The sequence below is a fragment of the Erythrolamprus reginae genome, chromosome 2, assembly GCF_031021105.1.
Source record: "Erythrolamprus reginae isolate rEryReg1 chromosome 2, rEryReg1.hap1, whole genome shotgun sequence".
NCBI classification, from domain to species: domain Eukaryota; kingdom Metazoa; phylum Chordata; class Lepidosauria; order Squamata; family Dipsadidae; genus Erythrolamprus; species Erythrolamprus reginae.
Window position 1 is genome coordinate 43,500,987 of NC_091951.1, and position 14,775 is coordinate 43,515,761.

The window sequence follows — 14,775 nt, forward strand, 5'->3', positions numbered from 1 at the left end:
TTTATCTTGGTCGGTAAGCCACTCCCACTTAGTCACGTGATCTTTAAGCCACCCCCCAGGTCACATGATTGTCAAGCCACTCCCACCTGCTCACATGGCTGGCGAGCCACTCCTACCCGGTCACATGACCATCAAACCACACCTACACAATAAACCACACCCACAGTGCGGTAGTAAAAACTTTTTGCAGCCCTTCACTGAACATGGGCCAGTGGTGGAGTCTGGGGAAGGCGGTGACTAGTGCTCTGCGTTAGAGGCAGAGATAGAGCCAGGGCAGTCTTGACAATTATTAGCTGCCTTTGGAGTCAGACATCAGTGAGGCAGGCAAACAATTCGAGCCTATTCCCATGTGTGCGCATGCGCAGAGTTGCCAGACGAACAGCTGAGGAACAAGAGTTGACTTGGGAATAAGGCCACAGGTGGACGCCAAATGGCTCCTCCCATAGGGAATAAAAGAGGAGAAAATGGGGAGGGAAGTTTGCAGAAGATAATTAATTTGCTTAATAAATTTGTGAGACTCTCAGAGGCTGCTTGCCAAGTTTTGAAGATATCGACCTGGCAGCTCTCCAAGCCGGAGACTGTAAATTTACCCTTGAAAGTAATGGATGTGAATGAGAAGAATTCACAGTAACGTCATAAAAAAGGGGATTTTTGTCGGGACAAGAAGTCTGCTTCGTGATTTGGGAACGCCAGGTCAGAACAGGCTTTTTAATCATTTTTTTAAAGTCTGTTTTTTAGTTCCCCCCCCCCCCCCCTGTGTGAATAAATCAAGAGCTGGCAAGGGACAGACCTCCCTTAGGGACACAGGCCCCATCAGGCTTGCTCACCAAGGTCTTTTTTTAATGAAGCTTCGATTTCCCCCAGGCTTTTCTCTAGTTCATATGCTCACGTTCAGCAAGTGCAGCACCTAGATGGCTGAGAATCTCCATTTAAAAAAAAAACTAGGATGAATTCATAGAAGCATAGAAACATAGAAGCCTGACGGCAGAAAAAGACCTCATGGTCCATCTAGTCTGCCCTTATACTATTTCCTGTATTTTATCTTACAATGGATATATGTTTATCCCAGGCATGTTTAAATTCAGTTACTGTGGATGTACCAACCACATCTGCTGGAAGTTTGTTCCAAGGATCTACTACTCTTTCAGTAAAATAATATTTTCTCATGTTGCTTTTGATATTTCCCCCAACTAACCTCAGATTGTGCCCCCATGTTCTTGTGTTCACTTTCCTATTAAAAACACTTCTCTCCTGAACCTTATTTAACCCTTTAACATATTTAAATGTGTCGATCATGTCCCCCCCTTTTCCTTCTGTCCTGAGTTCATTAAGTCTTTCCTGATACGTTTTATGCTTAAGACCTTCCACCATTCTTGTAGCCCGTCTTTGTACCCGTTCAATTTTGTCAATTGAATTCAGATCCTCTACCGTCTGCAGGCCTAACGCTGGTCATGCAGCCCTTGTTGGTTCCTTGGCATCCCCAGCTAGAAAAGGCTCCGATAAGATATGCTGAGATAAGCATGAAATGGAGAAGAGGAGGCAATTCATCTGCCTTAGCGTGAACGGAATCCGTGACTCCATTTGCCACCTGGCCTGCCCAGCCTGGAACTTGATCTACTGTACTGTACTTTGAAACATGGCTTGGTGGGGTTTTGGCTCCTCTCACTAAAAATAGCTGGTGTCTCTTCCTTGCAGAATTACTCAGGTGAACTCAATTCCTTGGTGGCTCTGCATGAACTCTATAAGTACATCAACAAATACTATGATCAGGTGAGGCTATTTTCCTTCCAAGTTGGGATTTTGTTTTGTTTTGTGTGTGAGGGGCGGGGAGATGTAGAGGCCCCACACCAGGCAAGGGTTCCACTTACCGGCCGCTACCGTTACATCCTCCGGGATCGTTGCGGGTTCACGTGCGCACCCTTCGGCACGAGATTTTGCTTCTGCGCATGCAAAGTCAAAACTTGCACAAGGACGCTCTCGTGCACGAGATTTTGCCGATTCTTGGCAAATTCTTTGTTTTCGCGCATGCGCAGAAGCAAAAAAAAAGGTGAAAATTGGCTAAATCTCATGCGCAAGAACATCCTTGGCTGAGATTTGTTTTTAAGATAATGGGTTTTAGCTGTAGTTTTAATTATTATTATTGAATTTACAGTAATCCCATGCTACTTTGCGGTTCATCTTTCACGGATTCGCTACTTGACGGGTTTTCAAAGGGGGCTTAAATCCATTAAATCCATTGAAAATTTTAAATCCATTAAAAATTCATAAAATTCTTCTACAGTACTACTATACTCTATTAAAGAAACTGGTGGGATATCACATGTAGTTCCAGCTGAGAAACATTATAGAATGACTGTTTAGTGCAACGGGTGGGTTTTAAAAGTCCAAATACTCGTTAAATACATTAAAAAATATCTTTCCTCTACTTCATGGAAATTCGTTTTTCACGGGTGGTCTTGGAACGCATCCCCCGCGAAAAACCAGGGATCACTGTATTAGATTTGTACCTGTATTGTTTTATTGTTGTTGTGAGCCGCCCCGAGTCTCCGGAGAGGGGCTGCATACAAGTCTAATAAATAACAATTATTATTATTACTATTATTATTTTACTTGCTAGGCATGTGCAGAAGCAAAATCTCGCACGTGCATGCATATGTGGGCATTGGGGGTGCGGAGATTAATTTGCATATCAATTTCTGCCACTGGAACCGTACCCGCTGCAACCCACTGCTCCCCCACACCTATCTTCCCTATTCAGCTGTGGCGAGGGGGGCGTTTGCCCAGGTTCACCTGGTGCACCAGTTGCGGCCCTATCTGGACCAGGAATCACTGCTCACAGTCACTCATGCCCTCATCACCTCGAGGTTCGACTACTGTAACGCTCTCTACATGGGGCTACCTTTGAAAAGTGTTCGGAAACTCCAGATCGTGCAGAATGCAGATGTGAGAGCAATCATGGGCTTCCCCAGGTATGCCCATGTTACACCAACACTCTGCAGTCTGCATTGGTTGCCGATCAATTTCCGGTCACAATTCAAAGTGTTGGTTATGACCTATAAAGCCCTTCATGGCATCGGACCAGAATACCTCCGGGACCACCTTCTGCCGCACGAATCCCAGCGACCGGTTAGGTCCCACAGAGTTGGCCTTCTCGGGGTCCCGTCGACTAAACAATGTCGTCTGGCAGGACCCAGGAGAAGAGTCTTCTCTGTGGCGGCCCCGACCCTCTGGAACCAGCTCCCCCCAGATATCAGAGTTGCCCCCACCCTCTTTGCCTTTCGCAAGCTCCTTAAAACCCACCTCTGTCGTCAGGCATGGGGGAATTGAAATTTTCCCTTCCCCTAGGCTTATAGAATTTATACATGGTATGCTTGTATGTATGATTAGTTCTTTAAATTGGGGTTTTTAAGATTATTTTAATATTAGATTTGTTTACATTGTCTTTTTTATCGTTGTTAGCCGCCCCGAGTCTTCAGAGAGGGGCGGCATACAAATCTAATAATAATAAATAAATAAATTCTGGTTAGGGTGACAAATGAGTGCGAAAGAAATTGTGGCTCTCTTTGGGTGCTCCAAGTGGCAAAAGCAATATCTTCAGACTGTATTCTGCCGGAGTTTTTGGAAGCAGGGGTGACTAAAGAGAAAGTCCCGTAAAGCAGGGGACTCCAACCTTGGCAACTTTAAGCCTGGCGGACTTCAACTCCCCAGAATTCCCCAGCCAGCTTTGCTGGGAGTTGAAGTCCGCCAGGCCTAAAGTTGCCAAGGTTGGAGTCCCCTGCCGTAAAGCAACACGCTCCTTGCATTCTGTCAGACTGAATTTAAATAAACTTTTTTTTACAAAAAACCTCCTCTCACTCCATGCCTCAAGACATCTGTTTTCATACTTCTCCTTGGCTTTTGAAAGGGTCAGTCAGGAAAGGAAATCTGGGGAAATCCATTTTTAGCACAGGGAAGAAGCCAGTTCTCTAGATCTCAAAGAGCACATGCCACAGTTAGAACATCACCATCAAAAAAGGTCCCCAATGCTAGCAGAAGATGCCCCATATCAGGCAAGGAAAACGCCCAGAACAGGTCAGTCAAAGCTTCCGAGATTTGGGAAGAAGGTCAAACTAAATTTCTTTGTAGACCAGATCAACATTGTAGTTCTCTTCTGCAGGCTGGCTTTAGTTGGGGAGGCTGGACGCCTCCTGCAACACCCTGCTGGCAAAAATGGGGTACAAAAGTCCCCCTGTACCTATTTTGGCCTGCAGAACGCAGTTGAGGCTGAAAACAGGAGTGGGAGCCATTTTGAATGCCAGAGGCATCCCGCAGGCCAGATCCAGCACACGGGCCTTGAATTTGAAACACCCCTGATTTTGATGATCAGTATCTGTCCTGTGAGACACGTCTCTCTACAATCGGGAGATTTCTTCCTTTGAGGCATTCCCTCAAATATCCTGAGGGAATATCCTGAGGGAATATCCTGAGGGAATACCTGAGGGAATATCTGAGGGAATATCCTGAGAGAATATCTGAGGGAATACCTGAGGGAATATCTGAGGGAATACCTGAGAGAATATCCTGAGGAAATACCTGAGGGAATATCCTGAGGGAATATCTGAGGGAATATCCTGAGAGAATATCTGAGGGAATACCTGAGGGAATATCTGAGGGAATACCTGAGAGAATATCCTGAGGAAATACCTGAGGGAATATCCTGAGGGAATACCTGAGGGAATATCCTGAGGGAATACCTGAGGGAATATCCTGAGGGAATATCCTGAGGGAGGCCTGGCGGTTAACAGCTCCGCTTCTGCCCACAGATCATCACCGCCTTGGAGGAAGACCCGATCGCGCAGAAAATGCAGCTGGGGTATCGCCTGCAACAGATTGCTGCGGCAGTGGAGAACAAAGTCACAGACTTGTGAGGTGCCTCAAGGGGGACAGTTGGGTAGGATGAAAACAGACAGCACCCACCGCCGTCCCCACCGATGCTCTGTGCTGAGGTGGAGAGAAGAAGCAGCAGCAGCGGATGGTCAGAAAACGCCAAGGGCGGGGAGGTGCCAGAGAACTACTAGTATTTTTTTTTACAGGCTCTTTAAACAAACAAAAAATAATAATAACAACAACACTTAAAGTAATGATAATAATGAACTCGTGCCCAGAAGCCGAAAGGCTCCGTCAAGAGCCATTTTCAGCCAGGAGGCCAGATGTTATGAATGTGCCAAGGGAGTTAGAGAACAGTGCAGCTGTGAGGGATGCTGGAATCTTTTTACACACACAAACACAAAAGCACACCCTGTGAAAAACGAGGTGGGAACCTGAACTCTCATTTGAGCTTCCTTTGGACGTCCTTGGGTTCCTTCGAGAGAGTGTCCTACTGGCTTAATGCGGGGAGATCCGCCCTCGACATTCTTGCTGCGCTTGGAGTCTCCAACAACCCAGCGAGACCGACTTTCCTCCTCTGGAGCGACGGGGGGACACAGCGCTAAGACGAGCACAACAGACAAAGACGGAGGAAGGAAGATCCGGTTCCCGATGGGCGGAAATCCCCGAAAGATGGCGAAGGGAGAGGGGGATGTCCTCCCTTCCTCGCCGTTACCTGCTCAAGGTGGTCCTAAAGTCCCCCAGCGTGCCTTCTTGTAGCTGCTGCCCCTTTGCCCCGTTCGGCTTTCCTATAAAAGCACAAACGGCAACACTGCCGCCGTGGGCCTTGCCGTCCTCAACAACGAACGGGGAGTTGGATGAATCGCTCTGCAGAGAAAGAGGCCAGGCCTGTAGGAGCGTCAACGTTTTGAGGTCTTCCTCCCCTGGTCCCCTTTTGGGCTAGCCCTTCTCGAGTAAAGACCTTCCTTCCGGGAATTCCTTCTTCCTAGACACCCGGTTCGCCCTTCTTCAAGATTTTCCCATCCTTTTTGTTTTTTCCCAGGTGGCTTCTCGGAAGGATGTCAAAGCTGGTGATTTTTGCCCCTTTTATCTCCTCCTCCACCCTGGCAGGTCTTGCTCTTTGTAATTCCCGTGGCCCCCCACTGGGCCATGCCCTCCTTCTCCTGTCTCTTTGAGAGCAGCTAGATTTACAGGCATTAAGCAGATGATAAATGTTTGTCTCCATGTCGTGACAGGCGCTGCCTGCTGATTTTTGTAACTTAATCTGCTATTAAAGAGCATTTCAGGGGGGGGGGGAGCAGAAAACACCACCACCACCCCTTTTTTTTTTAATCCAGCTTTATTCTGATTGCAATTCAACCTCAGCCATAGGTTGATGTGTTTCCTAATTCCTCCCCAGTCTTTTCTATGAAGGGGTGAAGTGAGCACACCGGCGCTCCTAATTTCATTTCCTTTGTCTCTTCTTTGTCGCTTGTTCATTAACTGTTAGTAACCCAAATCCAGGGCTGGGGGGAAAAAATCTTCCGTGCTCCAGACAGCTGATAGATTTGGATCTTTGCTCGTTACTAGTTTGAGCCAATTCCAGGAATAATTTCATTCTGCCATTCGGCATCTCAGGCTTCAGAGCTCTGCAAACCCTGCACTACAGAGGGTGTCAAAGTCAATTTCATTGAGGGCTGCATCAGGATTATGTCTGACCTCTGGGGGCGGGGGGGGAGTGGGCGTGGCTAGGGTGGGTGTGGCCAGCTCAGCATCACTCAATTCAGGGGCTTGTGCTGTCCTCAGTGTTCTGCCAGAGAAATTGGGCTTCCGTGCTCCGTTTTTGGCTACGATGGCCTCCTTCAACCTTCTGCCGGCAAAAACAGAGCCCAGAAGCCCGTTTTGTCTGGCAGAGTGCTCAGGCCACCTCTGACATGAGTGACGTTAAGTTGACAACACCCACCGCACCATGAGCTCCATTTTTGTTGGCAAGAGGCAGAATGGGCCAAACCTTTGCTGCTTCCAGGGTAGCCCCACAGGCCAAATCTAAGCATCCCACGGGCCGGATCGGGCCCCTGAGCATTCAGTTTGGCAATAGCAATAGCAATTAGACTTATATACCGCTTTGTAGTGCTTTTACAGCCCTCTCTAAGCAGTTTTCATAGTCAGCATACATTGCCTCCAACAATCTGGGTCCTCGTTTTACCCACCTGAGAAGGATGGAAGGCTGAGTCAACCTTGAGCCTGGTGAGATTTGAACCGCCAAATTGCAGGCAGCCAACAGGACGCAGAAATAATCTGCAGTACTGCTCTCTAACCACTGCGTCACCGTGGCTCTTAACCCTGCTCTAATAGCATTGCAATTTTGGTGGTTGGATTCTGCACAAGCAAGTGGACGTGACACACAAATATTCTCACTTTTGTAGCTCTAAGCAGCAGCTAACTTTTATTGCTCTGGTGAGATAATGGCAGCTTTTGAGTTCAGCCAGTTTTCAAGAATGTGGCTCAACTCTAAAACAAAAACCAGCAGCTACATATTGTATTTGTCCTGTAAGAAATGTCTAAGCAGCAAGAGTTTTATTTATGTCATTATTTAAAATCAGCTAGCAGAGAGAGGGATTTGGATTGAATATATGGATCCTGATAGTTAACCATTCTGTCCTGTGCAATTTCCTAAATGCAGCTCTGATGTTTTCGTCCTGTGGGATTGGGGGAAATGTTGCTGCCTAAGCTGATGTATGTTTTCACATGTGTAGCTGTTCTGCCGGTGTGTTTCAACCGCCTGCAATTACAGGGTAATTAGTCCAGGAAGACACACACCACATGATAAAAGGAAAACCCAAAAGTTTTTATAAACAGAAAACCAGAAGCAGCTCCCTTTTTAAATGTCAAAGGGATTTTCTGGTGCACACAAGGCACAGGTGAAATGCAATCCAATTGCTCACCCAATAACTGGGAAATTGAGTCCAATTCTAAAGTCCAGAGAGCCCACACACACAATCCTGAACAGCAAAAAACCACGATCTTGAAAAAACAACGAATCAGATAAACTGCCATGAGGCTAAAACACTAAGCTGCACTTTTATCTGTAGCACTAATTACATCAGCCCCACCCAACCACTGGTGGCCTCATTTTCTCTTGTAATAATCCTTCAGTTGTTGTCTCCTATGCATCACTCTACGCATGCGTGGATGTATCATACATTCTTGTTCAGAATCCAGGGATGATACAGATGATTGATTTCCTCCTGGGCTGTCTGCCAAACTCCCCTCTTCCCTGTCACTCACGCTTCCTTGGTCAGAGGAGACAGATTCTACTGGAAGCAAAACAGGCCTGTGGCATGTAGATGTCTCCCCCACCTCCACCTCCACATTGCTTGGGGCAGGAGCTGGGCCAGAGCTAACCACAACAGTAGCCAAACATTTGTTTCTAGGCAGGGAGATTGAAAGGAGAATCTCACAAGGCAGTAAAGAAAATGAGCCACCATTTCAAATTTTACTGAGGTCACCCATTTTCTCTCCCAAGTATTTGCGAAAGTTTTTTCAGAAAGACATTGAACACTGCAACCGCATTTGAACACTTTTACGCACCCTATTTTTTCAGAGTATAAGACGCATCTTTTTCTCCCCTAAAAGAGGCTGAAAATTTGGGTGCATCTTATACTCCAAATGTAGCTTTAACTAAGCTTATTTTTAGTCCTAGCAAGGTGCTAACACGATCTCCCGTGCTCTGCTAGTAAAGCAATTTTCCCTTTGCCTAATTCTTTCATTGTTTCCCTCTCTGAAGAGAGAGAGAAGTGAAGTGTTGTAGAAATTGTTTTTTATCACTAAGTAGGGGATAAAAATTTCATTTTCATTTCATTTTATTGGATTTATATGCCGCCCCTCTCCGAAAACTCGGGGCGGCTAACAACAGTCATGAACAATATACAGTAAAAATCCAATACTAAAAACTAACTTAAAACCCCTTAATATATAAAACCAGCATACATACAAACATACCATACATACAGTTGTATCAGCCTAGGGGGAGAAGAAGTCTTAATTCCCCCATGCCTGGCGGCAGAGGTGGGTTTTGAGTAGCTTACGAAAGGCAAGGAGGGTAGGGGCAGTTCTAATCTCCGGGGGGAGTTGGTTCCAGAGGGCCGGGGCCGCCACAGAGAAGGCTCTTCTCCTGGGTCCCGCCAAATGGCATTGTTTCGTTGACGGGACCCGGAGAAGACCCACTCTGTGGGACCTAACTGGCCGGTTCAAAACCAGCAAACTAATGTGCTGAAACTGACCAGGCTAAGGACCAGCCTGATGAATACCTGGTAGGCGGAGTATTTTTTTCTCTATTTTCCTCCCACAAAACTAAGGTGCATCTTATACTCCAGTGTGTCTTATACTCCGAAAAATACAGTAAATAGGAATTCTATTAAAAATCCCATATCAATTGGAATTCATTCAATGCCGCTAAAAGAACACAGAAATTTCTGTCCTTTTTTGTCTCCTGGGTCAAGTATCCATAACAGCAGAGGAAGGTGTGAGAAAGGCATGGAATAGACCAGTGATGGCAAACCTATGGGGTTATTGCTATTTCCAAACTTCCAGATGGCCCATTGGGCCATTTTTCGCCATCCTCAGGCTTCAGGAGGCTTTCCTGAACCTTGGAAGAGCAAAAAACAGCCCCACCTGGCCTACTGGAAGTCCGGAGGCTTCAGTGAGGGCCATGAGCATGCGCTGTAGGGGGGGGGTTGTGCACAGGAATGGGGGGAGAGAGCATTGCATTATGGGTGTGGGAACTCATGCACTCGCTATCGTGTGCATTCACCCTTTTGGTACCCGAGCCAAAAAAAGTTCTGCCATCCCTGGAATATCCCAAGAGGCAAGTGGACTTTCTTTGTTTTCCTTGAAGACGTTTCGCTTCTCATCCAAGGAGCTTCTTCCGTTCTGTCCAGTTTGCCTCTTGGAAAAAAGCACCTTTGCGACAACCAAAGTATGTTTGGTTGAAGATCAAACATTTGTACAAATTGTAAATACATTTGGTTTTTTAAGTCCCGTCAACCAGACAATGTCACTTGGCGGGACCTTCTCTGTGGGGGCCCCGGCCCTCTGGAATCAGCTCCCCCCAGAGATTCATACTGCCCCCACCCTCCTCGCCTTCCGTAAAAGCTTAAAGACCTATTTATGCCACCAAGCATGGGGCTATAAGACCCTAGCCCCCTGGCCGACAAGTGTAGTATGTTTTGCTGGGTGAATGGTAATGAATGTTTTTAAATCTTATTACTGTTTTTTAAAGATTTCCAGCTATATTAATTGGATTTTTAGGTACATATATGGTATATTGTTTTTGATATGTTGTGAGCTGCCCTGAGTCCTCGCAGAGGGGCAGCATACAAATCCAATTAATAAAAGAATAAATAAAACAAACCATGACCTGGATGAGTGAGAACCTCTGTAGACGAGGCACGGAATAGTTTGATCTGAGCTGGGAACACTCAAAAGGGTGCAGGCTATTTTGAGCGTTCCCAGTTCAGATGCAAAATAATCCCTCCATCCTTCTCGCGCGCCGTCCTCTCCTGATAAATGCAGGTCAACCTTAAGGGCTGTTCGTGAAGCCAAAAGAAATGGAGGAGTTTCGCCATCTCCTCTTTTTTGATGGGTATTTATTTATTTTATTTATTTATTTATTGGATTTGTATGCCGCCCCTCTCCGTAGACTCGGGGCAGCTAACAACAATGATAAAAAACAACATGTAACAATCCAATTAATAAAACAACTAAAAACCCTTATTATAAAACCAAACATACACACAAACATACCATGCATAACTTGTAATGGCCTAGGGGGAAGGAATATCTTAACTCCCCCATGCCTGGCGGCATAAGTGAGTCTTGAGTAGTTTACGAAAGACAGGGAGGGTGGGGGCAGTTCTAATCTCCGGGGGGAGTTGGTTCCAGAGGGCCGGGGCCGCCACAGAGAAGGCTCTTCCCCTGGGGCCCGCCAAACGACATTGTTTAGTCGACGGGACCCGGAGAAGGCCAACTCTGTGGGATCTTATCGGTCGCTGGGATTCGTGCGGTAACAGGCGGTTAATAGCAGCCTGAGCCACAGAGACGGGCAAGTGGTGCTGCTTCGGTTTCTCATGCCACAGAAAGCTTGACCTGTTGATGGCATCAGATTAATAATCAGGCTGGGCCACAACAGGACTTGTTTAACAAAACGAGGCTGCAGGTTGCTTCCCTCTTTTCACAGCAACAACTCTGTGTTAGCAGCAAGTCCAAGCATGACACATTAGTAACTTACCTCCAGCAAGGCGTGTTGTTGAGTTCAAGCACGATGCATTAGTACCGCATTTTTCAGAGTGCAAGACACACCAGAATATAAGACGCACCTTAGGTTTATGGGAGGAAAATAGGGAGAAAATCTATCTGCCAGGTATTTATCAGACAAGCGTCCTTAGTCTGATCAGCTTCAGCACGTTATTTTATCCCCTGGTTAGGGCTGAAGAAACCTTTTTCGGAGGGAGTAGCAATGGAAACAAGCCTGCAAAGACTTCAGGCTGGAAAAAACCTTCTTTGGAGGGAGTAGCAATAAAAAAAATCCTGCAAGCCAGGAAGATTGAGCCAGGGGTGGCGCGGCAGGTAGAGTGCTGTACTGCAGGCCACTGAAGCTGACTGTAGATCTGCAGGTCAGCGGTTCAAATCTCATCACCGGCTCAAAGTTGAATAAGCCTTCCATCCTTCCGAGGTGGGTAAAATGAGGACCCGGATTGTGGGGGCAATAGGCTGGCTTTGTTAAAAAGGGCTATTGCTAACATGTGGTAAGCTGCCCTGAGTCTAAGGAGAAGGAGGGCATAAAAATCAAATAAATAAGATAGTTAGCAACTCGTTATTGCTGAAAAAACATTTTTCGGAGGGAGTAGCAATGAAAACAAGCCTGCAAAGACTTCAGGGTGGAAAAAACCTTATTCAGAGGGAGTAGCAATGAAAAAAATCCTGCAAGCTGGGAAGATTGAGCCAGGGGTGGCGCGGCAGGTGGAGTGCTGTACTGCAGGCCACTGAAGCTGACTGTAGATCTGCAGGTCAGTGGTTCAAAGCTCAAGGTTGACTCAGCCTTCCATCCTTCCGAGGTGGGTAAAATGAGGACCCGGATTGTGGGGGCAATAGGCTGGCTCTGTTAAAAAGTGCTATTGTTAACATGTAAGCTGCCATGAGTCTAAGGAGAAGGGCGGCATAAAGATCGAATAAATAAATAAATAAGATAGTTAGCAACTCGTTAGCGCTGAAAAAACATTTTTCAGAGGGAGTAGCAATGAAAACAAGCCAGAAAGAGTTGGGAACATCGTTAGTACATTATTAAGGCTGGGGAGGGGGAAAGCTTTGAAAAAGCTACATTCAGAGTATAAGATGCACCCAAATTTTCAGCCTCTTTTAGTGGGGAAAAAAGGGTTGTCTTATATTCCGAAAAATACGTTAACCTACCTCCAGCAAATTGTGTTGTTGACCAAGGAGAGATTCAACCTGGAAATAAGGAAGAACTTCCTGACGGTCAGAGCGATCAACCAATGGAACTGCCTGCCAGGGGAGGTGGTGAACTCCCCAACTCTGGACACCTTCAAGAGGAGATTGGACTTCCACTTGGCTGGGGTGCTGTAGGGTTTCCTGCTCAGGCAGGGGGTTGGACTCGATGACCTAACGGTCCCTTTCAACTCTATTAATAAAATTAAAAAATAAATAAATTTTTTGGGGGTTTTCCCCTATAGTCAAGTACTTTTTGGTTAGGGACCCTTCAAAATTACAGTGGCAGGGGGGGGGAAGTGACTTGTGACCATTTTTCACACTTAAGAGTCATTATGGCATCCCCATGGTCACGAGACCAAAATCCAGACCCTTGACAAATGACTCATATTTATGGCGGTCGCAGTGCCCTGGGGGGGTTCCTCGTGTGATTCCCCCCTTTTCCGACCTTCTAACAAGCTGAAAGTCAACGGGGAAGCAACAACTCACGTAACAGCTGTGGTCGTAAATATGGGGCAGAATTCCCTGAAGAACTCTTCCTGCTTAGCAACAGAAATTTTGGGCTCAGGTGTGGTCGGGGGTTCCTTGTATATTGCAGGAAGGGCTTCCAGTCGTGAAGGTGACCGTTGGGAGAAAGAAAATGGGCTACTGAGGAAAATGTTCCCAAATTCTAAATTTGGGGAGAGTTGCAAATGAGTTACCCTGCTTCTATTTTGGCCCTTTTGCATTCTGAGCCAATAATCGGCCTTTTTCTTTCTTTCTTTTTTTCTTTCTTTCTTTCTTCCTTTCTTCCTTTCTCTTTTATTCTGGTTCAGACCCTTCCTACCCACCCCTAACAAACCTGCTCTCTTAACTGATTGGAGGATTAAGTCATTATTAATCTGAAAAGCTTGATGGACAACCCAGCCTGGTTTTCTTACGATCGTCCTTGTTCCATAGTATAACGTTATTGTAGATACTTGCTCTGAGCAAAGTAGGGATTTTTATCATGAAATGAGAAGTTTTTGTCTGTAAATAATCAGCTTAGATTCCAGATGACTTTTATTACAGAGCAAAATTCTTACATGGTAATTCAATAAACTTTAATATACAACACAGAATGTGGCTCCTCCTCCTCATTAATTAGGTTCTTTTCGTATGACTTAGATCAGGGGTCTCCAACCTTAGCAACTTTAAGGCTGGCGGACTTCAACTCCCAGAATTCCACAGCCAGCAAATCTGGCTGTGGAATTCTGGGAGTTGAAGTCCGCCAGCCTTAAAGTTGCCACGGTTGGAGACCCCTGTCTTGGATCTTCCGAGGGGGAATGTGAGAAAAAAATCAGTGATTGTTTTCATTTACTGGATTTATTTTTGCCTTCTTTTTTTGCAGAAGGCATCCATAAAATGGTCAGATAACAGGGAAGAGCTTCAGCTCACTTGCACTAAGTTTTAATGTAGTTTGTAAAACGTACGAATGAAATACTGTAATTTGCTGACTGCCGTTTGTGACATATTTGTAAAGCAATTGCTGTGATTTGTCCAATAAAACAAGACTTTAAAGTAGTATATGAACCTAAGTGCCACCATGGTTTGAAACAATCATGGATATCGTGTTTAAAGCATTTCAATCATGTCTTATCAAGAGAAATCAAACACTACGGTATTTTATTGCTCAACAATAAATTATAAAGAAGCAGTGATTCAATTCACACATCACACTGAGACACAATATAGGCTATTATGGGTGAGCTCTGTTATAAACCATTTAGTGTCCCAGAGTTCTACATGAGTCCTAAAATCCTTGGTTATAGCCAAGTAATTATTTATAAAATTGTAATTTTTATGTATGTGGGAAAGTATTTAATAGTTCATTTTTTATTGTGTGCCATCACATTGATGTTCAGGAGGGAAGTGTTTTTAATAGGAAAGTGAACACAAGAACAAGGGGACACAATCTGAAGTTAGTTGGGGGAAAGATCAAAGGCAACATGAGAAAATATTATTTTACTGAAAGAGTAGTAGATCCTTGGAACAAACTTCCAGCAGACGTGGTTGGTAAATCCACAGTAACTGAATTTAAACATGCCTGGGATAAACATATATTCATTGTAAGATAAAATACAGGAAATAGTATAAGGGCAGACTAGATGGACCATGAGGTCCTTTTCTGCCGTCAGTCTTCTATGTTTCTGTGTTGAAGCTACAGGAACCTTGGGGGCAAGTGATTGTGCAATATTGGAATTCAACATTATGCAAACACAAACAGAACAAAGTCGAAAAAGAGTCTTGGACTTTAAGAGACTAATTTCAATAAATTTAGAGAGAACTTGGGAAAGATTCCATGGGTGGGAATCCTTAAGGGGAAAATGACTCAAGAAGCTTGGGAAATTTTGAAAAGTGAGATTTATAAAAGCCCAGACTAGCACAATACCGATGAAGAAGAAAATA

At 45.3% G+C, this 14,775-nt stretch overlaps 1 protein-coding gene across 1 annotated transcript in view; it reads left to right on the plus strand.

Annotated features, from left to right (window-relative positions):
- The window catches only part of PLXNB1 (plexin B1), a 160,377-nt gene extending 154,279 nt beyond the window's left edge, over positions 1 to 6,098 (plus strand). Inside the window, exons 35-36 of the mRNA XM_070738026.1 lie at positions 1,696 to 1,770; positions 4,803 to 6,098. Coding sequence (XP_070594127.1) covers positions 1,696 to 1,770; positions 4,803 to 4,907 — 180 coding nt within the window. The 3' untranslated portion in view covers positions 4,908 to 6,098. The remainder of the gene's footprint in view (positions 1 to 1,695; positions 1,771 to 4,802) is intronic.
- The last annotated feature ends 8,677 nt before the right edge of the window (positions 6,099 to 14,775 follow it).